General features: G+C 51.8%; 1 protein-coding gene across 2 annotated transcripts in view; it reads right to left on the reverse strand.

Annotated features, from left to right (window-relative positions):
* Positions 1-6,041: 6,041 nt before the first annotated feature.
* The window catches only part of Prima1 (proline rich membrane anchor 1), a 48,522-nt gene continuing 28,072 nt past the window's right edge, over positions 6,042-26,491 (reverse strand). For both annotated transcript variants that reach the window (XM_051196521.1, XM_051196522.1), the window contains exons 4-5: positions 10,701-10,830; positions 6,042-6,406 (exon numbers count right to left, since the gene is read on the reverse strand). In XM_051196521.1, the coding sequence (XP_051052478.1) occupies positions 6,304-6,406; positions 10,701-10,830 (233 nt within the window). In that variant the 3' untranslated portion in view covers positions 6,042-6,303. The remainder of the gene's footprint in view (positions 6,407-10,700; positions 10,831-26,491) is intronic.

Genomic DNA, 26,491 nt, shown 5'->3' on the forward strand with positions numbered 1-26,491 from the left:
GTACAGAAACCAGCACTTGTCTTAGGCGGACAGCATTGCCATTCTGAAGCTAGATTAAGGTGACTGAATGGAGGGAAGCCAGGAATAGTCAGAGGAGCCACATGTGGTGAGAGGAAGAGCCAGCCGGTTCCCATTCTTCCCTTTCCAGGTGAGGAAACTGAGTCAGAGGGAAGAGACTGCCCCGGGGCACCTGTGTAGCAATCATTGTTAGCTCCAGCTTCCGGAGGTTGGGATGGCTAAAAGCTTTGCCGCTCTCCTCAGGTCTGGAGAAGGTGGTGTGTGTGTGTGTGTGTGTGTGTGTGTGTGTGTGTGTGTGTGTGTGTGCGCGCGTGTGCGTGTGTGCATGTAAGGGGCCCTATGAAATCTATGAGCCCGTCTAAGTTGGAAGAATTGAAACTTGTAGTTATTCAGAGTTGGGTCTCAATGGCAGCTCTGCTCCCCTGCTGTTTTCTGAGCCCTGACACCGCTTAAAATTTCTGAAGCTTAGTTCACCCTCTATAGAAGAGGGGTGTCTCCTCGGTTTAAAGGGGAGTTCAAGTTGAGGTACAGGCGTGCTGGAAAGCCAGCCTTGGGTGTCCCTTGCCCCCATACCCTCAATACTGGCTGCCTACACACAAACTATGGACCAGCTGCCACCACCAGCTTCCTCCTAAAGGCTGGGGTCCTGTCTGTGCCTCTCTTTATCCGCAGGACACAGCAAGGGCATGACTGGGTTAAGAGTCTCTAGGGACTTAGGGGTCACATGAAAGGGGATGATGCGATAGGTCATACCCAAGAGGGGACAGGAAGTGAGAGCTATACACAGACTAAAGGGGCAGGGCATGCAGCTGGCTCCGTGCAGAATGCATGAGTGCTCGTGGCTGAGGGAGGAGGCAACCTCCGGGAGGGACCTGGATGGCATGTTAGATGGCAGGGAGAGGCAAGCCCGACAAGAATCAAGGATGACAAGGACTGGCTAAGGATTGAGGGTAGTATGCAACAGAGACATGTGGTCTACCCAGCTAGGAGTTGTGGGGCGGGGAGGGGAGCAGTGAGGCTCAGGACAGCAAGGCTGTAGACCGAGGTCAGGGAAGGAGACATGGTAGCCAATGGATGGACTGGAGGAAAGGCAGGTGGGCAGAGGAGCAGATAAAGGAAAGACTGGAGTCAGGTGGAGAAAGGGACCTGAAGTGGGGTGGGGCCTGGAGTAGGTGCCTGGAAGGGAGCAGCCAGGAGGCAGCTGTGGACGTGGAAGGCTGAGGCTCATTCCAGTAGCCAAGGACCTGTGAGGTGTCCACCTGGGACCTCAGGAGGGGAAAGCTGGCACCTTGTCGGTGGCTGGGTTGCTTTCTTTGGGGACAGAGGGACGAGAGGAGCTGGATGACACCTGTTCAGGGGACTCCAGTGGTAAGGGGAGGACAGGGTTGGGAAAGTGCCCCACCCCAATATGGAAAAGAGGGGTGTGGCCTGGCTGACTGCGTTGGGATAGACACAGCATTACAGGTGACCATCAAGGGGACTGCCAGAGGCCCTGTGAGCTGGGATGTGCCATGGGCACTAGTTGGGCGGGGTGGCCTATAGTAAGGGGGTCAGCTGGGCTACAGCGGCTGCGCAGGGCTGACTTCCAGGCGCCTCATGGTATGTTTGAGTGCCACACTTTAGGGAAGGAAGGAGGAAGAAAGAGTGGCTTGCAGCCAGTGCCCCCATGGGCCCAAGGCTGGCTTTCGATCTCTTCTCCAGCTGCCAGGCCGGGTACCCTGTGGGCGCCACTGTGTATGGTGCCTGTGGGTGACAACTGGACATGTTGCTGTAGTATTGGTGGCGGCAGGGAACTCTGTTGGTCACTGGGCTAGCAATAAAGACCCCAGAGAGGATAGCCAGGGCGGGGACGCGACACCTGGGAGGGGTCTGGTGCCGCTGCTCTCTGCCGATGGCCTGCCCTCTTCGCTCTGCCGGTCTGGCCTTGGAGCTTGATTCCTGGGCACAAATGGACAGAGCCTTACACACAACAGGCTGGCTGCTCTCTGCCTTTTCCTCTGCTGGTCGCAGGATTGTGGCTGTGGAACCCTGGCTGGGGTGCACAGGAGTGTGAATGAAGTTTGTGGGGTTTCTACCAAGGCGAAGGAGCCAAGTCAGAAGCCTGCGTGGTCTGGGTGCTTTTCTGGACTACATGTTGATAGTAACTGTAACAGTGCCCGTCTGCTATGCCCCTGTTGGTGAATGGGCGTTCCCACAGCTGGCAGCTCATCAGGTCCCATCGATACTAGGAAAACATCAATGAGAAATGTATTAAGAAAACCACCTCTGGCTCAGCAGGAATCTCCACAACTCCTCTCGTTTTCCTGGTGCCTGGGACACAGATCCTTGTTTAAACCCCTGTCCTAAGCTGATAACCTACTAGGCTGGGGACCTGCCCAACCCTAGTTCAGGGCTCTTTTGTCCCCCACCTTACAGAAGTCACTGAAAGATTGGGAACCTGATTATCAGGGAGTATGGAAAATGAGTAGTGCAGGAGGCAGCCTATGTTGGGGGTCCCTTCACTCTTAGCGGAGTCCAGTGCTGAAGGTTTAGGTTCCAAGCCCACCCCCATCCTTGATGGCTGGTCTGTGTGAGGGGCCATCATAGCCCCTTCTCAGATCCATCATTTTACCCTAGAGATGAGGATAATGGCATTCGCTCTCCCAGCACACCTCCTGGCACATGTACAAGAACCCACTCATCCACACAAAGATGGAAGCTTGGTGGCATTTTCCTGGCCAGGTCTGGATTTATACACAGTCCTCCATGGCTCCTGCCCTATTTTCTCCAGGCTCAGGATAATCCGAGGTGATCCTGCTCTTCCTGAGGTCCCAGTGTTGGAGCACATGTCAGGCCAGGAGATTGTGTACTGATGTCCAAACAGGGGCGGATGTACCAGGACATTGGCTACAGGACCAACCCCACTCCTCCTCCAGCATGTGCAGATGATTCCCCATGCCTGTGTGCCCACAACATCCTGGACCACTCTCCTGGAAACTTCCCAGTGTGAATCATAGAGGTCCTAGATCCAGGCAAGCTGGAAATGACTGTGGCTCAATTTAGATGGAGGTGGTGAGTGAGAGGATGAAGGACAGGGCTGTCCTTAGAAGTACCATTCCTGGGGCTGGAGAGATGATGCTTCATTAAGATCACTTGCTGCTCTTATAGATGACGTGAGTTTGCTCATGTCACAACTATCTATAATCCCAGTTCTAGGTTCTAGGGGTTCTTCTGGCCTCTAAAGGCACAAGACACATGTGGTATACCTAAAGACACGCAGACAAAACACACACACACACACACACACACACACACACACACAATCTTCAAAATGAAATAAATAGAAACACATGCCTGTGACTTTAGGATAAATCGATAGAAATAAAGTACCTTCAAAGTGCCCAGCCCTCCCTGGGTTCTCAGCAACATGCTTGCTCCTTCTCACGCATGCCCAGGGCCAAGCTCCCACCACAGACAACAGTGACAGCCATCTTTATAAGTATATTTTTATTGACAATAAAAAAGTCTTAATGCTCTCTTCCTTGCGAAGAAGGGGCTGCTGAGTCTTGACGAATGCATCTGCCCACCGAGACAGAATACCAGCGGCATGGTCAGTCACCTCCCACATACACGCATTGCTAAGAAGGCAGAGTTCAGGTATTTACATTCATGCAATGCAGTTCTCACACTACCTGGGCTGTTTAGGTCATATTTGTACAGATTGGAATACAGTATTTATATATATATATATGTATTTGTATAGATAATTATCTCTTTAAACATATATAACTATATATAATATGACTATTTTTTGTACATCTATTATCCTCTCATCCAAAATGTCCTCTAGAAGGCTTGTAGAAACACCTGGTAACTGAGTGATTCTAAATGATGCTGAGTTCTGACACGATTTGACCACCGTGGAAAACATCTGGTGAAACACGTGGATATGGACCCTTCACCTGACTTCTGCATTCAGGCTGCTCGGCCAGCAGGTCTTAGTGGAGTTGCCATGGGGCCTTTTGAAATGATGCTCTAAGTTCACACTCTTGGTTGACATGATTATGTTTCAGTCGTGGGTTTAAAAACTAGTGGCTTCTGTGATGTGAGAGGCGCCCTCTAGTTGGCCAGTCCTGGGCTTGGGGATGCTGTTCTCTAGGGACACACTTTTTAAAACAGGCCCTTCCTTTGGCTTCCCCTAACTGTGGTGTGGGATAATACAAGCCCACTAGCGAGAATTTACATGCATACTAGCCAAGCACAGTGGAAACTCAGCCATGGTCCCTGCTGGCTAATAGCACACACACCGTGGGTTTCCTAGGTTTAAGCCAAGGTCAGGACGTGGGTGCATGGACATCTCAGACTCTGCCAAGCCCTTCATGTCTTCTGGCAGAGAGCTCCCCTCGAGCTATGGGTGTCCCTTCCTCACTCCTGGGTCTTGAGAGTCCAAGGTGGGAGTTGGAATTGTTATGCTCTCCTGTGAGGCTCCAGAGTGTGTGTGTTTACAACTAGGGCCCAGCCTTCCTATCTGTCCAGTGTCTGCTGCAGGCACAGGCACCAGGGGACTGTGGCCCTATTCTCAATTTAGATCAAGGTGGTGGTTGGTGGGGGGTGAGATGGTGAGCCACAGGGTACTAGGGTGGAGCCTGCCAGGCTTCTCATCCTGTCTGTCTCTGTCCCTGATCTGCCTCCTCTGGCTTCTTCATCACTTGTAACCACATCCAAAGAGGACTGCCAGGTGTCCCCTGGGTGAGATGGCGGTGGCCCCACGGCAGGCTGTTGGCAACTCCATGGCAGGGCCAAGGTATGCTATGAAGGTGAAATTCAAACCCAACCCCAAACCATGTCCTTGACCGAAGGAGGGCAAATGTCATTTCCAGGAGACATGCCTGGACCTACCCTTAACCTGCACCTATTGACTCAGGAGCAGGACAGTGGCAGCTTCGGGGCATCCATCCACAAGGTACTGATTTTCCTGTCCCTCAATTTTCCCTGGCTTTGCAATTCTCATGTAGCACGAACACCCACCTGAAGATCTCTGGTGGCTGAGGAGGAGGCTAATGCCCTCAGCTGAATCTCTACACTGTAGGGGTGATGCCCTCCAGTAGCCCAGCTTCCTTCTAAGCAAGTACATGTGGCTGGTGAGGGAAGCTGGGCAAGGGGCCAAGGGCTATCACATCACAGGGGTCAAGGGATGTTCCTCACTGTATGGGTGACCTCCAGGGAAACAAGCCCATGGGCAGAGGGTTACCAAGGCCAGGGGGTTCCTCCCCAATCGCCTTTCCTCCCATGCTCTGGTGCCTTTAGAGCCATGACCCACAGAAAGCCACTTCCAGAAGACACAGGAGAAATCCACCTTCTCCTGGGAACATTCTGAGAACCAGTTTTAGGCTTCAGGGAACCGTTAGGGGAAAGCAGGGAAGGACGCACATACCACCAGACCAGCACTGGCCTAGCACAGAGTGACTAGATGGATTTGGCACAAGTTGTGACCTCTGCCCAGTGAGGCAGGGCCTGGCTCACACTGATGCTCCCTGAAGAACCAGTTGTGTGTGGGGTGACAGAGCAGGTGCAAAGGGGACCTCTGACTTTCTTGGGACACCCCCAGCCTGGGTTTCTGGGGGACACTGAGTCCACTCCCTGAGGCCATGCAGGCTGGGCTCACTGCTTCCCAAGGCAGTCATGCAGTCAGGGTAGGCTGTGGGTGGGCAAAGGAGGGTGACACAGTCTCTGGAGACGGAAGACCGTGGCAGGTACAGTTATGGACAGATGTGTGGGAAGCACCTTTGGAAGGGGACATTTGTCTCATGGCTGTGCGATGGCTTTTGTTAGAATGTCCACAGAGAAGCAGGTGGGCTTCCTGCTTGAGAGTAAGCTTCCAGAATGGGTGAAGCCCCTGGGTCGCCTTTCTTTTGACTAAAGTGGGATGTCTTTCAGCCCCAGGCAGACAGGCAGACAGATGACAGACAGACCCTCTACTTTCATTGCAGTAGGCGCTTTCAGTGGCAACTGGGTGGCAGTCAGTGCACCCAATGCAAGACAGGAGGGAGGGTATGGGGGGCCCTGGGTGGGGCTGCTGCTCAGGGGCCACATGCAGGGGAGCCTGGCTCAAGCCTGGTGTCTGTGCTGCACCCTGAGGGTTGACCAGAGCTAGCCTGGGAGGAGGATGCTTTCTCTTTCAGGAGGCCGAGGCCTGTAAAGCATGAAGTCTTGGACAGGCACAGGGTCAGCTCATGTCCACCCGTCATCCATGACCACCAGCGTCACCAAGGTGCCCTTCCAGCCCGTGGGTCCAGGGCCTGCGAGTCACACCACCGCAGTGCTGACGTCCACCCCTTTGCTACTCTGGGATGAGCTCATGGGATATTCAGCAACACTGGTGCCATTTTCATCTTTTCTCAGTGGTTTCCTAGAAAGGATCCAGGAGGGGAACAAGGACACCGTTAGTGGCGAGCAACAGTGATGATGTAACCTCCGAGCCAGAGTCCACGTTAGCACTTCTGTGGAGTCAATCAGAAGCCAGGTAGAATCTTAACTAGGGTGAGCACATAATTTAGGATGCAAACCAGGGCCTATTGGGAAGGAAAGAGGGGACAGGGACAAGTCTGAATTGGAACTGTTCTGGACAACACAAAATGTGTGGTCAGCCTAATATGTCCAAGCTCTGACTGATCCTTTTGGGAGCGATTGGCTCGCAAGGAGCGGCATTGGTAATTGGGTTGTGGGTCCTGCCTCTGTGTGATCACAATAAGGTAAATGTGATGAATGAATGGCAGGGTTGTAGGTGCCAGTAGTACTGCTGGCTGGTGATGGTGGTGGTGGTACAGGTGATGCTCCTGGCGGTGGTTATGGTGATAACTGTAGGAGAGGAGGTGTTAGTGAAGTTAGCGATGGCAGAAGAGATGGTGGTGGTGAGGGCAGAGGGGATGATGCTGAGGGTAACTGCAGTAACCACAGTAAAGGAGGTGGTGGAGATTTTGGAGGTTATGGTAGTAGTGATAATGTGGAGAAGGTGGTGATGGTGGTGATGGTGGTGATGGTGACGGTGGTGATGGTGGTTGGGGAGGTGGTGGGGATGCTGTAGTGACGGTTGGAGGTGATGGTGGAGTATAATAGCAGTCATGGTTGGGTTGACAGTGATGGTGACAGTGACTGTGGTGATGGCTATAGCAGTGATCATGAAGAACTCCCAAGTTGAGCTAGTACACACCAGTGGTTCGTTAGCGCTTTTCATTGAACCATCTGAAGCTCATTTCAGAGGCCAATTAAATCAAGGTTCATTCCTCTTATTTATACGAGAGGTCAGGGAGGCTAGGAGGAAGGTGCTTGCTGAGAGTGTAAAATCACAGTGCTATCCCATCTGTCTGAGTCCTCTTTCTTCCTCTGAGTCATCTGGGTAGTGGGGAGGTCTCTGGCCTCCACCCTGAGCATCTACAACCTCCTGGGCTGGGCTGTGCAATCTGTGCTTCACACCACTATATTGCTGTCTCTTAGGTGAAGATAACTCCGGTGGCACATAGCTCAGTCACCTCCTATGTTCCCAGAGGTGCCTAGATGAAGGGCTCTTGCTAAGTATTATCTAGACTAGACACTTACGGTCATCTTCAAAAGCTCAGGGATTCATGGCTTCTGCCTTCTCAGAACCTTCAGAGCCTCCCCAAAGACAGGATGAGCAGGCATGGTATTTTGTGATTGGCTCAAAGGCCTTTGGGGGGACTCTACAAAGTCAGAGGTGGAAGGCAAGGGGATGGTCAGTGGAGTCATGGGACAGTAAGGGTTTCTCACATGACACACTAAGGTCAAGTCTATTCACCACCCCTTCACTTGTTGCGGGAAGTTATTCACAGAGGAAATCACTCTGGGTGGCTGAGCCTAGCCACTGTGACTTCAGAGAGGCAAGATCAAATCCATGCTTCCTCCCCTAGTGTGTCATGCTTTGTACAGAGTTCTCTCACGTAGAGGAACTCTTGTCCCTCCTCAGAGTCTTCTGAAGAAGCCAGGCTGGAGTTAAGATAGTCATTTCATGGGGGGAAACTGAGGCTGAGTGACTTGCCAAGGGCCCCAGCCACATTGTAGTGGGACCTGGGCTGTCATCCTTGACTGTCCCCTTAGGTCATCATCCGCAGCAGGCATTCTCCTAAGAACAGGCTCTGTGGTCCAGCTGCTTGGGAAAGCCTCCTTACACCTCCTCCCAGAGATCCTTCCAAGTCTCATCAAGCTTTCTAGGAAGTCTGTCTTGCCTATCTTTAATCCAGGATGACCTGCTTCGTGGGGCCCAAGAGCTCCCAGATGCCAGCTCATGGTGATGGTGGCATTAAAGGTCCTCACAATAAGTAGACTTACCCTGTCCACCTCCTGGCACCAGAGCCAAGACCCTCTCTGTTCTGCTCCCCATACTCTGGTCCTAGCTGTTCTCAAAGGCTTCCAGGCATGTCTGGTACCAGTGAAAACTAAACTGTCCCCATTCTCCTACCAACATGTCATTCACGGGTGACACCGGCCATGTTAAGAGGCAGAGGCCACATCCTCAAGAACCTCAGCTTTCCACCACCCTCTACCTGTGTGAACTCAGGCAATGTGGGCAACTTCTCTGAGCCTCAGCTTCCTTACTATAAAATGGGTATAACAACAGTGTCCCCTTCGTAGGCTTGTTGGAGGGATTAGACACATTAGTGCTCGGCAAGCATGTGGATGAGTGTCTAGCGTACGGCAAGTGCTCTGTAAGTGTCTGTTAGCGCCCAGCACCGTTGTCACAGAAGTGTCAAGGGAGCTGCTTGGCTGGCCAGCGGTGGCCATCATACCGTGCTCCAGTCTGCCCAAGCTTTCTGCTTAGCATGCACCTTCTGAGTCTCTGGAAGGGCTAGCAGACATTGCTAGGGCTCCCGATCCTCCAATCTGTAGGCCAATCTGGGCAGGTCCCACTAAGCCAGGCAGAGGCCACAGAGAACTCCTTTAAATGGCCTGGTTTCTAGAACCAAAAGGAAGGTGAATGAGTGCCTCCATGTGCTCTGGCTTCTGGGCAGAAGGGATGGGGGTGTGGCCTTCCTATTTGGAGACCTCCTGTCCCCACCTACTAGGTGCTCTTGATCTCCACTGGGAGCATCATTTGCTGGGATACAGCTGCAGAGCCCAGAAGGGCCTCTGCAGGGACGGCCTCCATCAGTGTCTCTTAGGCTGGGCTCTAGGGCTCTGCTGGCAATGAGCTGACACTGTCATCCTCAACTACTGTTCTGCTGAGCAGAACAGCCCACAGTGGAGGAAAAAGATGCATTCATCCTTTACACACACACACACACACACACACACACACACACACACACACACAAGGCTTGGTATGAGCCTCCTCTATAGAGTACAGACTTCCCCAACCTTGAGTCGAGACCCAGAAAAATCTTTTCCCAGTCACCAAGGTGTCACTAGGAGAAGCCAATGGTACATGAGCAGCTCTCTTTCCACATCCAGGTGAAGGTGAGTCCTAGATGTGGCCTACAAGTATCCTCACATCATCCCTCAGCTATCCGGATTGGCTCTGGGAAGCTTTGGGTATGCTCAGAGAGGGGAGCAGCAGAGGGCATGGTGGACAGGGAAGGTGGAGCACTACCACTCTGCAGGATCGGATCTGTACTGAAGAAGCACTTCCCAGCATGGGTGCCAGAGAAAACACTGCCAGGCCACACACCGGGCACTAGAGAGGGAACTTCCGTGATATCTCAGGCTCCCTGGGTGCTCTGTAAACCCCTGGGATGCCACATGGTGGGGAGGGATGGATATTGTTTGTGGGGGGACTGTGGGCAGAGGTGGCGCATATGGCACCTGATGCACCGATGGTTTGTGGCTCCTGCTTTTTCAAGGCTCCGTCCAGCGGAAGAGGCACCTACGATACAGAAAACGTAATCGTGTCCTTGGGAGCATCTCTGCCTATTTCACTCTGACAGTAGGCACACACAAGGCCCCTGCTCTGCCTGGGGACCAGTTCCCAAGGTGACCTTGGGTAATCCATGAAGGCCTGTCCTGGATTTCCAGAAGTCCTTCTTGGCCTAGGCCTCCTGTAGACACAGGAGGCTGAGGCAGGAGGATTAAGGGCTTGAGGCTGGCCTGAGTTACATCGTGAGAACTTGTCTCAAAAGTAAAGGTGTCAACTGAACCTATAATTCAGGGGAGGAATCAGGCTGACAAGAGGGTGAAGGGTTGGGGGAGAGAGCTGACCATGGCAGACCCTACCCTTAAAGCTGTGTATGAGACAGAGGGGCCCCAGCCCATTGGGACAGGAGGACAAGACAAGCTTGACCAGACTGAACAGCGGCCTCGTCAACTCTAGGAAAGGTCACCTTCATGGCTCAGTCATGGGTGTCATCTGCACAGTCACCCCAAGGCACACAGTGAACAGCCCATCCTCCAAGTCGGAAAGCTCCACAGACTCAAGGTTCAACTTACAGAATCAAACTTCTGGCACCGGGAAGGCGTGTCTGAGATCGACCCTCAAATGTTAAAGATACAAGAACAGAGAGGATACCACTGTGGCCGTTACAGCACACTCATGGCAAGCATTAAATGGGGTAGGAACGGAGGGGGTCCCCTGCCTATGCCCCTGACTGGTGTGACCATCTATCGTTTACGAAACGGCCAGGCAGTTGCGGTTGAAGACATTGCAGCCCAGCTGGGCTCCCGAGGGACTCCAGCTGGCACTGAGGCTGGACACTCACCTCTTTATGGCTTTGTAGCAAATGATGACCAGCACGGTCAGAAACACCAGGGAGGCACAGACGACAGCAACGACGATCACCAGCCCCGACCACCAGCTGTCCTCTGCAGGGCACGAGGTAGAGTTGGGCACTGAAAGAGACTGGGGACTGAGTGTCTCTGAGTGAGCGAGGTGGGTCTGTGTGACATTGGTGAGGCAGTGGCACGCACAGCCATCCATCACCCCGAGGAAGGCCCTCTGACCTTTCCTGCTTTCCCTACCTCACAGCAGCAGGTGACGTCATGCCTGGCCCCCAGCCAGCCCCTTCCCCCATTCAGTGACTCCAAGGCTCCTTGGCAAGCTCTGAGCAGAGCTGAGCTTGAGCGCCTGGCTAAGCAGGCCTCCATCCTCCCAGGCATGAGCTAACTGACAGCAGGGTCGGGTTTAATTTCCCATGAAAAATAACAGAACATCTCATTCTCTCAGTCAAGGCATTAAATCCGGTACGACTGTGGTTGGGGGTGGGGTGGCCGGCTTGAAGGGAACTTAGGAGGAGAAAGGAGCAAGGCTAGCCCCTAGATGCGTTTCCCAACTGAGCTTCTTGTGAGAGGCTGGCTCTTCGTGCCTGGATTCGGCTCAGGAGATGCTACCAGCAGCTTCCTCAGTGTGCCTGGAAGGGGCCAGGGCATGTCTGACACCCGCCTCCACGCCTCCACGGGACCCTCCTGTCCTCACCCTACCCAGGAGGAGTCCTTAGGGTAAGCCTGTCCCCAGTGGGTCTGGGCAGTACTGGTGTTCACCTGGGGTATAGCTCTAATAGAATGTTTACTTCCCTGTGAGTAAAGCGAAGACAGCCCAGCCCCATCCCACAGACTTGGGAAGAACCAGATGCCACAGAGAAAAGGAAGGATGGGTGTGTTATTAAAGGACTGGGGGAGGGGAGGGGACCGAGGCATGAGAGAGCAGAGGGAGGGTGAGGGAGGAGAGGAGTGGACAGACCACACAGGCCGACAGGGCTCCACAAGTCCTCAGTAAATGTGAAAATCTGCACAGGAGTCAAAGCGATGTCCCCAGCTCTGTCCCCTCAGTACCAGGCCCTCTGAAGGAGACAGCAGAAGTTGATGATGACTGGAGGACATCAGCATGTGTCCGGGGCCGGGGAAAGGGGTCCCTCCTGACAGTACACCACCTGACAGCTGTGTCAGATCTCCACAGCAGCATAAGCCACACCCATTATTCCCAATACTTCCAAAATATCCTTGAATCTCTTCCGCGATAATCTTAGTGGTGGTGGTGGTGGTGTGGGGGGCAACCATCCTAATGATTGCTAAAATGTAGATAAGATTTGTGTGTTCCTGGCATTCATATAAATCACGCGATAAGCACATTCGTTTCTCTTTTACATTTGCTTTACTTATTTAGCAGTGTTGGGGGTTCACCCAGGTTGCTATGTAGTTTAGTAGTTCTTCCTTTTTTGTTGATGAGTAATACCCTCCCAGCCCCATGTTCCTATGTTACAACTGTTCGTCCATTTACCTGCTGGTGGGCTCCTAGGATGTTTGAAGATGTTGGCTCTCTAGGAAAAGCTGTCACAAACATCTGTGAAGGAATCTTTTGTATAGACAGTTTCATATTCTTCTTGGGTAAACATATGTTATAGGATGGTCCCCGTGTGTGTACACACACACACACACACACACACACACACACACACGAGTAACATTAAAAGCGAACACCTAGATGTCTTTCCCAGATGGTCACACTCTGGTACCCTCCCAGGCAGAACCAAGGAGAAGTGGAGATAGAGAGTGAACACATCATGGGATCCAGGAAGACATTCTCTGACTCCCAGGGGATGGGGACTGCTCAGTAACACACAGTCCCCAGAGTGGACCTCGGCTCTCCACAGATCCTCAGAGAACCAGAGACACTCTGGATGAAACTGCCGAGGCAAGGACACACCAGGCTGCTGGCAGCTGGGGGAGCTGGCTTTGGGTTCTCAGTCCCCACACAGTCCCGGTACAGTGCTGGAGAGCCACCAGGATGCTAGGGACTCATGCTCCCATCCATAAGCTCATTCAGTGATTCTGCTGATAACATCAAACTCCAAGCCTTCCCCTTCCGGACTCACTGAGCTGAGTCCTCCTGGTGACCTTAGTGCCCTGCCCATAGCTGCACTCTCCAGTGGCAACATTGCAAACCCACAAAGGTTTGCTCCTCCTTTTTGTGGAAGAGAACGCTCTTTCATCCGCTTCTGACTCTGCCCCAGGCTCTGACGGGTCTGGGCACATCCCCAGGGTCATTCCACCCAGCTTGTTTCTTGCTGCAGTCTCCCTATGTATGTGTGTGGTCTCAGCGAGCGGTTACACCTGGGAATGGTTACACAGCAGTTAGAAGCTCAGGAAGGGGGAGGAGCTCTCTTTGGTCACCACAGCAAAGGATTCCATCAGCTAGGGGTGTTAATAGTGACACACCTAAGTTAGACTTGTCCCTCAAAGGTGCCAGCAAGTCCATCCACACAACAGGTTGCAAAGCTCAGTCTGGAATTTGGCAGGGCCTCCTTCCCTTACACTCTGCTGGTGGGGTGGGGATTTTCTTTTTATGGTCATAGGTCATCGAAATAGCTATCTTTGGTTGTATGCCCTTCTGTCTGAGACCTCGTGGGACTCAGCAGGTTCAGGGGAACACTGTGTGTGTGGAAGGCAACAACCTACGGCAGAAAGACCGCGTCTGCAAAGAGGAGGTATTTCAAGAGACCTGGTGTCATAAAACATAGATTTTCATCACAAAACCAGAGATAGAGTCGAAGATGGCATTCGTATTTATCCTTGCTTGAGTTGATTAAAGCATGCTGGAGGGAGCCTGGGTGTTGTCATTGCAGGGAACAGAATAAACATTGGAGCAACTTAAGTGAGGGTTATAGTGGGGGTCTCAAGATCTTGGAGCTGCCCACTAGCCTGGCTGCTGCCTCAGTTTCCTTCAGTACCCCTGCAGGGATGATGAACCACATGGGCAGGCTAGAGGCTCCTATTTAGAGGCTGCTTCCTGACAGTGCTCATTCATGCATGCATTCCCCTGGACATGTACTGAGCATGCTCAGTGCCCACTGCTAGGAGCTGGGGCTACAGAGATGAATCAGACACAAGCTGTCCTCTGCCAGACCTGGCGCCAGCTGCCCAGGGATGATTACAAAGCTGACTAAGACCTGATCTTCTTGCATGAGGAGTCAGCAGTCTCCAAAAGAAGCAGCATGCACTGATTGCCCATATGCAAGGGAAGGGCAACCTGCGCACTGAGTTGGCAATCCTGGGTGACACCGGCGGGTGGCCAGATGGGGGAGTGTCAAGCTGCTTCAATCTCTACTGTCTCTGTCACTTCCTTTGAACATGACAGAAAGTCAGGAGCTGTCCTGAAACCTCAGGGGTCATGTCACCGTTTCATGAACCTCAGTGAAGTTGACTCTCCTGATTCCGTGCAGATGATGGGACAGGCAGCCAGGACACTGGAAAAGGGCGCAAGCTCAAGTCTGCTGCGTCAAGGGAGTCTCATTCTTTTTAGTCAGTCTATGCTGCATTAAAGGGCTGGGAATACTCGGCCTGGGCCAAGCCCTGGACACCATGGCTAAAGGCTTTAGGGCTTCTGCTTCTAAGCAACAAGGGATAATGAAGTAGATTTGGCTGACTCTCCCCAAACATCCAGAACATTCCAAATATATGAAACCATGGGCAATGGCAACAAGATGGTAATCTTTAAATAATTTAAGATCTAGAGCTCTGAAGCCATTAGAGGAAGATACTTCGAGATGTAGGCACAGGCCAGTACTTTCCAAAAGGGACACCTAGCCTAGGAGAAAATCCCAAGAATTGACTGTTAAGGTTTTTAATTGACTGTATGGCATTAAGAACCTTTTTTTGCACAGCAAAGCAAAGAGTTGGCCTGCTGAAAATCCTCACCAACTACACAGCAGATGGGATTAATATCTAGACTATATAAAGAACTGAACAAAATATATAGACAAGCCACCCGATCAATAAATGGGCCAATGAGCTAAATGAAGAGTTCTCAAAAGAAATGCAAGTGGCCAATAAATACTTAAAAAGGTGTCTAGCATCTTGAGCCATCATGGAAAAGCAAATGACTTTGAGATTCTTTCTCATATCCATCTGAATGGAAAACAAATGACAGGAAATTCTAGTGAGGATGTGGAGAAAGAGCCGTGGTCCTTTTGGAGGAGTGTGAATGGGTGCAGCCACTATGGGAATCAGCATGGATGCTTCTCAGAAATATCATCTAACTCAGCTGTATCACTGGGTACATGCCTGCAGGAATCTACTTCTGCCACAGACACACTTACACATCCATGTTCATGGCTACACAGTTCACATTAGCTAAGAATTGGAACGAGCCTAGAAATCCATCAACAGCTAAATGGATGAAGAAAATATGGTCCATCACACAATGGGACTTTTTTTTTTTTTTTTAGCTGTAAAGAGAAATGAAATGTTTACACGGGGTAGGGGAGATGAAATCAAAGATTATCAAGTGAAATAAAACAGCTTCAGAAAGACAAACTGTTTTCTCTCAGATGCACTATTAAGGTGTGTGTGTGTGTGTGTGTGTGCGCGCGCGCACGCGCTGGACGCATGTACATGGATATAGTCTGTGAAAGTAGAGGATGAGAGGAGAGGAGGAGGTCACTCATAGGGGAGGGGTGGGAAAAAGGAGAAGATGGTAAAATACACATGGTATGAAAGCCCAAGGCAAGACCATGGCGGGCAGGAAGGGGGTGGAAAGAATCAGGGGAGGGAGAGGATGGGTGAGAAAATAGATGGATGAAGAAGCCACAGTGAATCCTGTTGCTTTGTATGCTCACTTAAGATGATGACAACAATGATTATGATTATGATGCTGGTGGCAAGGGAGATGACAACCACAATGATGATGGACAGCAATCCCCAGCTTTCTGCCTCAAGGAATTTCTAGAGCAGTGTAGGAGGGAGGAATAAAGGCAGTGACCAGGGCAGAGGTGGTCCCTGTCCTGGGAAGTCCTGAGAAGAGTAGAGCCAATGGAAAACAGAGCACATACACACACACCACATGGACACACACACATGCACACACATACACACACGCGCACACACACACACATACACAAATACACACATACACATATATACACACAGACATGCATATACACATGTACATGCACTCACGCACACACACATACACAAACACACACACATAACACACCCGCACACATACACATATATACACACAGACATGCACATGCATGCACACACACATGCAAACACAAGCACACATACACACACGCATGCACACACACATGCACACATAACCAAACACACACGTGCACACACACATGTGCACACACACACATACACATGTGCACACTCGGTGGGGGTTGCACAATCATTTTCCATCTTGAATCATGGCTTTATCTGGTGCTCTGCCTCTCAACCCTGTGTGTGGCCCTCTCCAGAGGCACCCTGCTCTTAGGCCCAGCCTGAAGGCCAGGCACTATGGGGACACCACAGGCCTCAGAGACATCATTAGACACCTCTCCTTGGTTTCAAAGTCTTTGGTGACTCATGTGCAAGCTGCCCCGTGGTTTGTGGCTGACTCCCCGGGAACTGAAAGGGCTGAAGGCCTAATTGGCCTTCATTACACTGACTATGCTCAGGTGAGGAGGGCCTCTCTCCCTGGCTCTCCTGCTTCCAGCCTCTGGAACAGCCCACGGGTGGCTCATAAGCAATGACAAATCAGGCCAGCACTGAGTTATCTAGGTACCGTGGAGATCAGTCCCCTGCCCCTAAACCTGCTTTCTGGAAATATCTCAGGCAAAGGTTAGACTGGGCCCCAAATCATTACGTCTTGGGTTTACATGGCCTTGGCAGCACCACCAGGTGCACGTGACAGAGCCTAGTTTCAAGGGACAAATTTATAGCACTTATAGGTCTTTAGGATGGTGCTCCTCTCCACGCTCTCCCTCCTGGCACCAGGACCCAGGACACAATGACAAAGGAACAACCTGCCCCTGCCCAAGCCAGTGACCTAGGACACACCCTGGTCCTGTGTGGTCTCCCAGGGGAGTGAGGAGATAGGAGCTTTGTCAGGATCAGTTTCACCACCTCTTAGGGAGCAGGAAGGAAACTGAGGCTTGGAGTGGTGGGGGGACCTGCCCAAGGCTGCGAGCCACCTCACAGTCCCAGCCCACTTTGTGACCCGCTGCAAACACAGAGATTGCTTGCTCAGAAGTTCCTTCTCGGGTTCCCAGCTCTTCCCCTGCCTCGGTGCCTGAAGCCCTGGCACTGCTGGGCAGCTTGACACAGACCCAATGTCCCCTAAGGAAGGAGGTGTGGGGGAGGGGTGCCACCTCCCTCTCATAGCCTGCTCCACATAGAGGCCTGTTGTCTGTGGACACAAGGGACGGGCTCGGCAGCTGCTAGCCATTCTCAGGCACTGGGTATCCATGGGGAGGCCCGTGCCAGGGTGTCCACCACCCATGGAGGCCTCAGGGTCAGTGTGGGGGTGGAGTTGTTCCTCTTTTCCCACCAGAGACCATGGGTTGGCTAGACGTGAAACCACAGATAAACAACAAGGCTTTGGCACTTGTGTATTCTGGAAGCCAGGGCTCATATCTAGAGTTGCTAGGGATATACCCAGCAAAGATAACACTGTGTCAGGATTCTAGGCCCCTATCCCTGTTGGGGGGGGCACTATGTAGACAGGTAATGTCGTGCCTATTCTGTATTGTGCCCACCACCCTCCTGCAGCCATGATGTAGGTCCCCTTCCACATCCCCAGCCACCAAGGTGCCCCTGCTTGCTGCAGACAACTGGACCAGGAGGGCAGCCACACTATGATATGAATAAGAGTTGCTCAGGCTCTGAAGGGGGTGGGTGTCAGTGTGCCAACAGGACTATATGGGGCAAAGCAGGGATACAGGCTAGATCTTGCTGGGATGCTTAGAACCCTGGCCCTACACTCAGTGTAGCCCTAAAAGCCACGTCTCTACCTCCACTCTCCCCAGCTTCCTTATGCATAAAGCATCTCCCAGATGTGCACCACTGGCCTGGCCCAGGCTGGAGACATCTAACCATAAGGAGTCCTCCTCAGTGTCGCCAGGAGCTGTACCTTCGTGGGGATTCAGCCCCACCTTCTGGGCTCCTTTCTCTGAGCCTCACAGCTATCAGCAGACACCCCCTTTTCCTTCCTCTGCTTTGCCCCCTCCTGACCTCTGACCTGCTCGGGTGATCTCACTTCTTAGCATCCATAGGCTCCTCCTCCCTGGGTGTCCATTGCTCACTTTAGTGCAGGGATTGTCCACAGTGGCTTTGAGTCCGGAGCTGGTGCCCAAGCCCAGGCTCTGAGTGGTCAAGCCATTGGGCTTGTTAGATTTTTATCTGTTTCACCCACTGTAACTTGGGAGAAGCCACAGAGCCTCCTCCAAGGAGATACCAGGACTAGAGAAGATCCATAAATAGACAGCTAACACAGGTACCTGCCTCCTTCCCGTCTCTCTAGCAAAGCCCTAGTTCTCTCCCTGTACACTTCCCTTCACAGAGCCTAGCAGAGGCAGGTGTTTGCGGTCTCAGGCCTGGTTATTCTAGTCCTTAGCCTCTAGTTTAAGTGGCTTCTAGGTCCTGCTGGTCTGGCCAATGACAAGAGAAGACAGGGTTGCTTCTGGGAATGAGCTCCTTGCTCTCAAGGGAGGCATACAGGAAGAAGCGAGCCTCGCCTCAGATACCACTGTGTCCTCTTTGCGTTGTCAGAGCAGCCTGGGGAATGGGGTGTGGACAAGTGGGTCTCAGGATGCCCAAGGGCAGTCTTGGGGGTGGCACTCCAACTAAGACTGGGATTCGGTGATGGAATTGTCCTGAAGGTGTCTAGGGCTGGGAGCCAAGCAGAGTCAGCAATGAGCATGTGCTTGGCGTGTTTGAAGATCAGGCTTGGAAAGACTAGAGGAAACTGTAGGAGGTCTGGAGCCTGCGAGCAGGAGTAAGAAGTGAGGTGGTATTGGAGGGTCTTGAGAAAGGATGGTGAGGTCTGGCACTCTGTGCATGCGTGCGTGTGTGTATGTGTGCGTGCGTGTGTGAATGTGCGCTTGCGTGTGTGAATGTGCGCTTGCGTGCGTGCATGTGGGTGCGCACGCATGTGTGTGCATGCGTGCGTGCGTGCGTGCGTGCGTGCGTGCGTGCGTGTGTGTGTGTGTGTGTGTGTGTGTGTGTGTGTGTGTGTGTATAGGATGGGGAGCTGCAAGGTAGCCTGAGACCCAGCAGAGATGTGACTGGAGGTCAGTGGCACAGCTGTGGAGAATGAATGCAGTCTTTGGGCAGGGAAATGGAGCGGGGCATGCAGGCCATGTCCAGGGTGCAATTCCTATAACCCAGCAAGGAAGCTGGCCAACCAATAGCTGGATCTGAGTTCAGACATGGGGCTCAGCAGCAGGCATTTGCCAGCACCCGTCCCCAAGACTGGAGGAGCTTAGCAAGCAACAAATTTCAGGCATAATTGAGACAGTTGAGGCCTGAGCCCTAGATGCCTCCACACTCTGAGACCAAAGGCAGAGGGGTGGGCGAGGAGAGAGAACCAAGGAGGCAGCCCAAGAAAGACCCTCATGGCCATGACGTTAGCTGTGCCCGTGGACCACTGAGTACAATGAAGGGAGGCCTGGCAACCAGAAGGGAAGGTGCCAAGGAGGCTTTGGAGGGATGGAAGGAGGAAGCCTGTGGGGCTCTGTAAGAGGGACTGGGCAGGAGGAGAGGCAGACAGTAGATACCCAGAGGAGACAGCGCCATGGAGCCATAGACAGTGGGGAAGAGATGGCCAGAGGACTGTCATGTATGTGTGTGGTAGAGCATATGTGTGTGCACATATATGTTGGGGGGCGAGGGAGAAAGAGAATTCATTGGGTGAGGTCTAGGGGAGAGCGAGAAGATGAAGGACACCGTGGCAGCCAGGGGAAGACCCCCCCCCCCGCCCACACAGACACACTTCCACCATCAGGAGCCCCTGCCTAGGTCTCAGATGGAAGAGTGAGCCACTGATGATGTAGTGAAGGGAGGAGTGGCAAAGACCCCAAGGGACTTGAGGTCATGAACCCAGAGTTCAAGGTCGTGTGCCTTGCCCGGGCTACCTTCCAGTGCACAGGACAGGAGGGAATGTGGAGAAGCCAAGGACAACTATGCCCCCATGGACTGTGATGAAGCGAGTGCCGAGGGTGGGTGCTTGCAAGGAGCAAGGACAAGGCTTGACAGCGGAGGAAACCTTGGCACAGAACCCGACGACATTATCTCAGAATTGGGACCTAGACAGATTTAAACCTGTGACCCCTAAATAGACAGAACACAAGCAAGCAAGGCCACAGGTACAGGGACTTCTGGGAGATGTTTTAGAGAAACTGAGGCAAGGAGACAGGAGCCAGCGCTGCACAGAAGGCGATGCTGCCATCACTGTAAATTGGGCCCCCTCTCTCAGGACTCAGTGAACCTCAGTCCTACATGGAAGGGCAAGGAAGCACCTGAAGAGAGAGCCAGTCTGGATGGACTTAGGGTGGCAAAGGCAGCCTAGACACTCCCACCCCCAACACACACACACACACACACACACACACACACACACATGCACGCACGCACAAACATATACACCTACACACACGCACACATGCATGTGCACACAAACATACACACACATACACACATATATGTACTCATACACAGATACACATACACACAAGCACAAACATACACACACACATACACAGAGACACACATACACATGCACACATACACACACATATACACAGATACACACACAAACACACACACCCCTCCAGGCAAAGGGCTCTAGACTCTTCCATCTGTGACTCCAGCTAGCAGCCCATGCTCCGTGGATCACTTTCCCCTCTAATGTCTTTCGGCCCTGTGTCCGGGCACAGAGCCCAGTGTGGTGGCGGTGTGGCTGTTTATCATCAAGAGTGCCATTTCTCAAGGCTCGGCTCCTGTGGGGCACTTAAAAACCCGGATACATTATTAATAATCGTCTCCTTCATCCCTGGGCCTAATTAGGAAAGGCAAATTATGAATCAGGTTCATGTCTCTCTGGTGGGGGGCAGCCACAGCTTTTCCTAGATGAGGAAAAGAACGCAGGGAGGCCTGGGCAAGGGCTGGGAACAAAGGGTCACAAGCTGGTATAATTAATTTTGCGTCTGTGGGACTGAGAAACATGACCTCCCTTGTTTCTCACCCAAATAGCCCTCTTTGTTAGGTTCTCAGAAGTAAAGACTTGTTACTCCGGGAGCCTGGCCCAACCTTTTCCTGTCTGCTCTGGTCCCCTCTCAAATCTGCCATGCCTTCGGGCCCCAACAAGGTGCAGATGCAACATAGCACAGAAGGTCCCCGTTTTCCAGCTCTGGGACAGCACGACCCTATCCAGAATGACAGCGAGGTCCCATATCTAGCAAGCCCTAAGTGACCACTAAGCTGATCTCCCTGCCCCGTTGCTCCAATGTGAGTCCACTCACCCTCTCCTGCAGTGACCAGTGCACTGGGGTAGATGCTAGGAACAGGATGGACCTGGCTCTCGCAACACCGGTGACCTACAGGAGACTAGGCATCAATTCAACTGTCATCAAGAAAGCGCAGGCTGGGGTTCCAAGTTCACCCAGAGTCCTATTAGTCTCTAAGAGACGAGCATCATAAAACAAGCAAGCAGTAAGGGCATGCATGACAGGCAATCAGTGGAAGTTGACTGAGCATAGTGAACTCATTGCTTGAGAGAAGCTTGTGGCCCAAGGATGGGGGCATGTTCTTGTTACCTACAGTAAAAGTCCAGCAGAGCCTCTACGCTCACCAACATCAATATATGGAAGATGGCTTCCCTCTTCATGAAGACCCTTAATCCATGATGGAGCCTTGTGAATGCCCAGGCTGGTAGAAGCAGTTCTGTCTAAACAGTTCATTATTTAAAGGAAAGTTTCAGGGTCACCTTGGGCCTGTGGTGATTAACTCTGGTCTGAAGGCTGACTGGTCCACTGCTTGTTTTGTATACAAGGTTGTGATGGAACACAGACACATACACTTAATGGGCTGAGTGGTTGTGCCAGGGACTATGTGCCTACAAAGACTGAAATATCTACTGTGTGGTCTTTGACAAAAGTTTGCTCACCTCTGAGGAATACAGATTCTTCAGATCTCTTAATGGAGTTTTGGCCTGCACTGAAATTATATCTTACTTGTATTGTAAGTGTGAGCATTCTGGTTCTTCAATTTTATTATCTTCCCAAATGTAGCAGCAATTCCCTAGTGTAACCTCTGGGTTTGTGGCCTTAAGTTGGAGAAAAGTGCCTTCCAGTGTGGGTGAGGATGTGGGGACTCTGCTTTGGATGTCGCTGGCCCAGAAATGTAGCCCTTCTTTGTGGCATTGAGCTGGGCAGTTCGTGAAGCAAAGCACAGAGCATCGAGCCTGGGGGAATCTCAGTATCAAACTGCATCCTCAATCACTGCCTGGCAGATGCCACCAGCTGGGGACATGTGGCCAGGCTTCTTCTCATGCCATCCCATCTCCTCTCTATGGCCCCACAGTCTCCCCTGGAAACTCCTGCTTTATAAAATCCTCATGGGAGGTTCCAAGGACAAGTTTCACATCAAGACACTCAGACATGAGGTCACCAAGGGCTGACAGTCCCTGGCAGCCTTAGAGCATGAAATTCTATCCCAAGGTGGAGCATATGAACTCTATGTTCTGGACGATTGGCTCCCAGAACCTGCTGCCCTTTCCTGGTTCTCTGGCCAAAGCTGAGGTCTTGAATAAAAGTCTCTGTTGGATGATGCTATGATCAGTTCTGTCCTGGCTGAGGCCACACAAGCACAACATGCTGAGAAAGTCCCTGATTCTTAGGCCTTTGTTTAATAAAAGGAAGAAAACTAATGTGTATATGGCTTTGAGACAGACCCATACTTAAAAGTACAAGTATTGATGCTGGTTGTCCAGGGGTATGCTGTCAATATAGTAACCATCATCCATATATGGCTACTTAGGCTTCATTTAAACAATCAGTATTGTAAGGGCTGGAGAGATGGCTCAGTCAGTAAAGAGCCTGCTTTGCAAGTGTGAAGACCCAAGTCTGGTGCCCAGGGCCTGCATAAAGAGCTGCTGGTAGTGGTCAAGCTCGTATCCCAGACATAAGGAGACAGAGACAAGTGGATATTTGGGATCCTAGCCAGCCTGTCTAGCCTACAGTTAAGGGTCCCTATCTAAACAAACCAATGACCACGCCCCCCAAAACACACCCAGGTGGAAGGTGCCTGAGAGAGAAAGAGAGAGAGATGCACACAAACAGGCACAGATACATAAAAAAAGTAAAACGCAGCATTCTGTTTCTCAGTGGCACTTGTCAAGTGCTCAGTAGCCATGAGGGTGGGGTGGAGAGGGGATGACTCCCATGTTACACAGGCACCATCATGACCATTATCATGGAAGTTTGTTGGATGCTTGGATGGCACTGGGCCAGAGTTATGAGGACAGGAGGCCCCTTTCTAAATGGCACCATAGCCACTTTACTTACCCTACCAAAAGCAAAAGGAAACAAACGAGATGGGTCTCCCACACCACATGGGCCCAATGTTGTAGAAATTATTTTAAGATGTATTACATTTGTTTATGCCATGGAATATTTGTTTCATGATGTAAGATGTGTTGCATTCTTTTATGTTGCATTTGTTTAACTCTGTGAAGCTGTGTTTCTTTGCCTGTCTAAACAGCTGATTGGTCTAATAAAGAGCTGAATGGTCAATAGCTAGGCAGGAGAAAGAATAGGCGGAGCTGGCAGGCAGAGAGAATAAAGAGGAAGAGAAATCTGGGAGGAGAGGATCAAGGAGGGAGAAAAGACAGAGGAGACATCAGAGGCAGCCACCCAGCCACGCAGCTACACAGCAAGCCAGGGAGTCGGAAGTAAAGAAAGGTATATAGGATAAAGACAAAAGCCCAGAGGTAAAGGTAGATAGGATAATTTAAGAAAAGCGGGCTAGAAATGAGCCAAACTCAGGTCAGGCATTCACTAGAAAGAATAAGCCTCCGCCTATGTATTTATCTGGGAGCTGGGTGGCGGCTCCCCAAAAGAGCCAAAGATCAAAGAGCCAAAGAGTAAAAGCAATAACAGTTCACTGTGGTTAGAGCGTATCTTTCTTGCATTTTCTTCCGTTCTCAGATTCTCCCTCCATCAGAAGAGCAACACAGAAAGAAATCAGCTCCACTTTCCAGATAAGGAAATGGAAGGCTCCAAAGGGTCAGAGAGCAAAGTCACAGAGCCATGAGGAAAGCAACAGTCACAGCTTCTGCTGTTAACCACTGGGCCAGCGTATAGTGGTGTGAGCCATCTTCCCAACACTTCAGCTCTGATGAGCCAGGTAGGAGTCGTGGACCTTCCAACCCCACACGTGGCAGGGTGAGCGAGTGCCTGAACCTAAAAAGCAGTCATTATGCCTTTGAGACAATGGCGAAGTCTTCCACTATGGGCCAACAGGTCATTGTCATGACATTGGCCAGGCCCAAGACCATGGAGAACCTGCTACTGCAACACTCATGGATGACTCCTCTGCCCCCCGCTTGTCCAAAGCATGGTGATGCTGAGGCTGTGTGGAATCTCCCTGTCAACAAGCACCATCCTGGGCCTTTCCCCCACCTAGACATGCAGTTTCTTCTAAAGACCAAGGTCAACCACCCAGCTACCCGGGTTCTGGTACTGTCATCAAAACTCTCTGAACTTCTGTAAGTTACCTCATCTCCCTGACTCTCAAAGGCCCAATGAGAGTGGCAACATGGGGCTAGGTCAAAACCCACAACTTAGTCACAACTGCCATCTCAGGCTGCCTTGTGGTTTTTCAGTGTTTGGGGTTTCTCTGGCCCCCTCTCACTAGACAACAATGGTAGCCCTCCCCAACTATGACGAACAACTGTCTGTCTCTGGGAACTCTTCCAGGGCTCTGTCCTGACTCCTGGGTTCAGTGCAATGGCTGCTGCATCCAACAGCCAGCAGCAGACCGAAAAACCAGATTCAGGCTCCTGGTGTGCCCTGTACCAGACCTGGCTAATGGAAGGAGGCCGACTTCCTGCAGGACATCCTGAGGTTCTGAGCCCATTGCCTTCAGAATGACCCCGGCTACTGAGAGGCTGCTCAATGGAACGGTCCATGAGAGGATTCGGAAAGAAGCCTGGACATTCTTTCCACAATAGCCATAATCCTCCCTGCCAAGGCAGGGGGTGATGTGCCTCTGCTACCCATGGCTTAATTCATTCTACATCTGAGAACAAAAACTCATTCATTCTGAGCCAGGAGACCTAGGGGTAGGAGGTGGGAAATAGTGGCCTCTGGCCTCTTCTGAGTGTTGACAAGGGTCACACAGAAACTGGGGAGCAGATGCTTGTCACGTGTGCTTTTTCTCTGACAGAAGGTGGGGTAGGGGATGTAAACCAAGGCATGCTATTCCTTGACTCGCCCAAAACCTTGCCATCTTCCCCAGCAGAAGGTCCAACAAGTGAGTCCTTGTAAAGGCTGCTGAGATGGGGCCTCCTCCCAAACAAGACTTCCTTATAACTACAGGCCACAGTGGAGCAGAGGTACTCAGACCTCTCCCAGATAGTGCAACCAACCTCCAGGGTAATTCAGTTCTCTACTGTGAACCAGACGCTTCCCCGTCATATAAAGAAGTAATGATCACAACATTTACGAAGTCACAGGCAACACTGCTTATGTTCATGCGACAGGTCAAGGAGTACCATTGTAGGGACAGACCAGGCTGTGGTTTCCTGTCATGTGCTGAAGGGCAAGCCAATTCCTAAGGTCTCAGAAAACGTTACAGAGGAGCTCTGACAATTCCACTTGCTGAATAATGACGACGGGCAGGGAGTTGGGAGCATGGCTCAGCTGTGAAGTGCCTTCCTGGTAAGCAGGAGGTCCAGAGACCAGACCCATTCGCAGCACCTGTGGGAAGCAGCCAGGCCTGGTGATGGGTGCTTATGGTCCCAGCGCCAGGAAGGCAGAGACAGGAGGAACCCTGGGACTTACTGTCCAGGTAGCCTGCCTTGTCTACTTGGCCAGCTCCAGGGCAGTGAGAGGCCCTCTCTCAAAAAATAAGCCAAACAGGACCTGAGGAACAACACTTGAAGTTGATGTCTGTCTGTCTGTCTGTCTCTGTGTCTCTCTCACACACATACACACACGCACACGCACTCTCGCTCACGCGCGCGCACGCACACACACACACACACTATAGTTGTAGCTGTTATCCCCTTGGCTGCAGAAGCATCACCCGATTCAAGTCTTCTAACAGTATAGGAGAGACCCCTCCTGTTGCTCCCATTCTCAGGAGTGAGAGGAAGCTAATGAGGAAAGTCACCAGCAGAGCTAGGACTCTAGGCCACCTGCCCCCCACTGCTGCCCCATACTGCTGGGAACCAGACAGGACCGTAGGTACTGGCCTCTAGAAGGTGCCCTGCCCTGGTTTGAAGAACAGGCTTGTTCTGCTACCCACAGGACCCTGGTGTCAGGTTTCTGGTGGCCCTGGGAGTTATCCCGGACCTCCAATCCTTCCCTCGTTCCAAGAGCAGATGAGGGGTTGGAGAGATGGCTTCTGCAGTGCAGTTCAGAATGCCAGCCAATCTTGCAGAGGACATGAGTTCAGTTCCTAGGACCCAGTCAGGTGACTCACAATGGCCTGTGACCCTAGCTCTGGATCTGTGGCTCTCTTCTGGTCTCTGCGGGCACCAACAGCAGTTGGCAGGTCTCTAGGAGGA

This window comes from Phodopus roborovskii, unplaced genomic scaffold (assembly GCF_943737965.1).
Source record: "Phodopus roborovskii unplaced genomic scaffold, PHOROB, whole genome shotgun sequence".
NCBI classification, from domain to species: domain Eukaryota; kingdom Metazoa; phylum Chordata; class Mammalia; order Rodentia; family Cricetidae; genus Phodopus; species Phodopus roborovskii.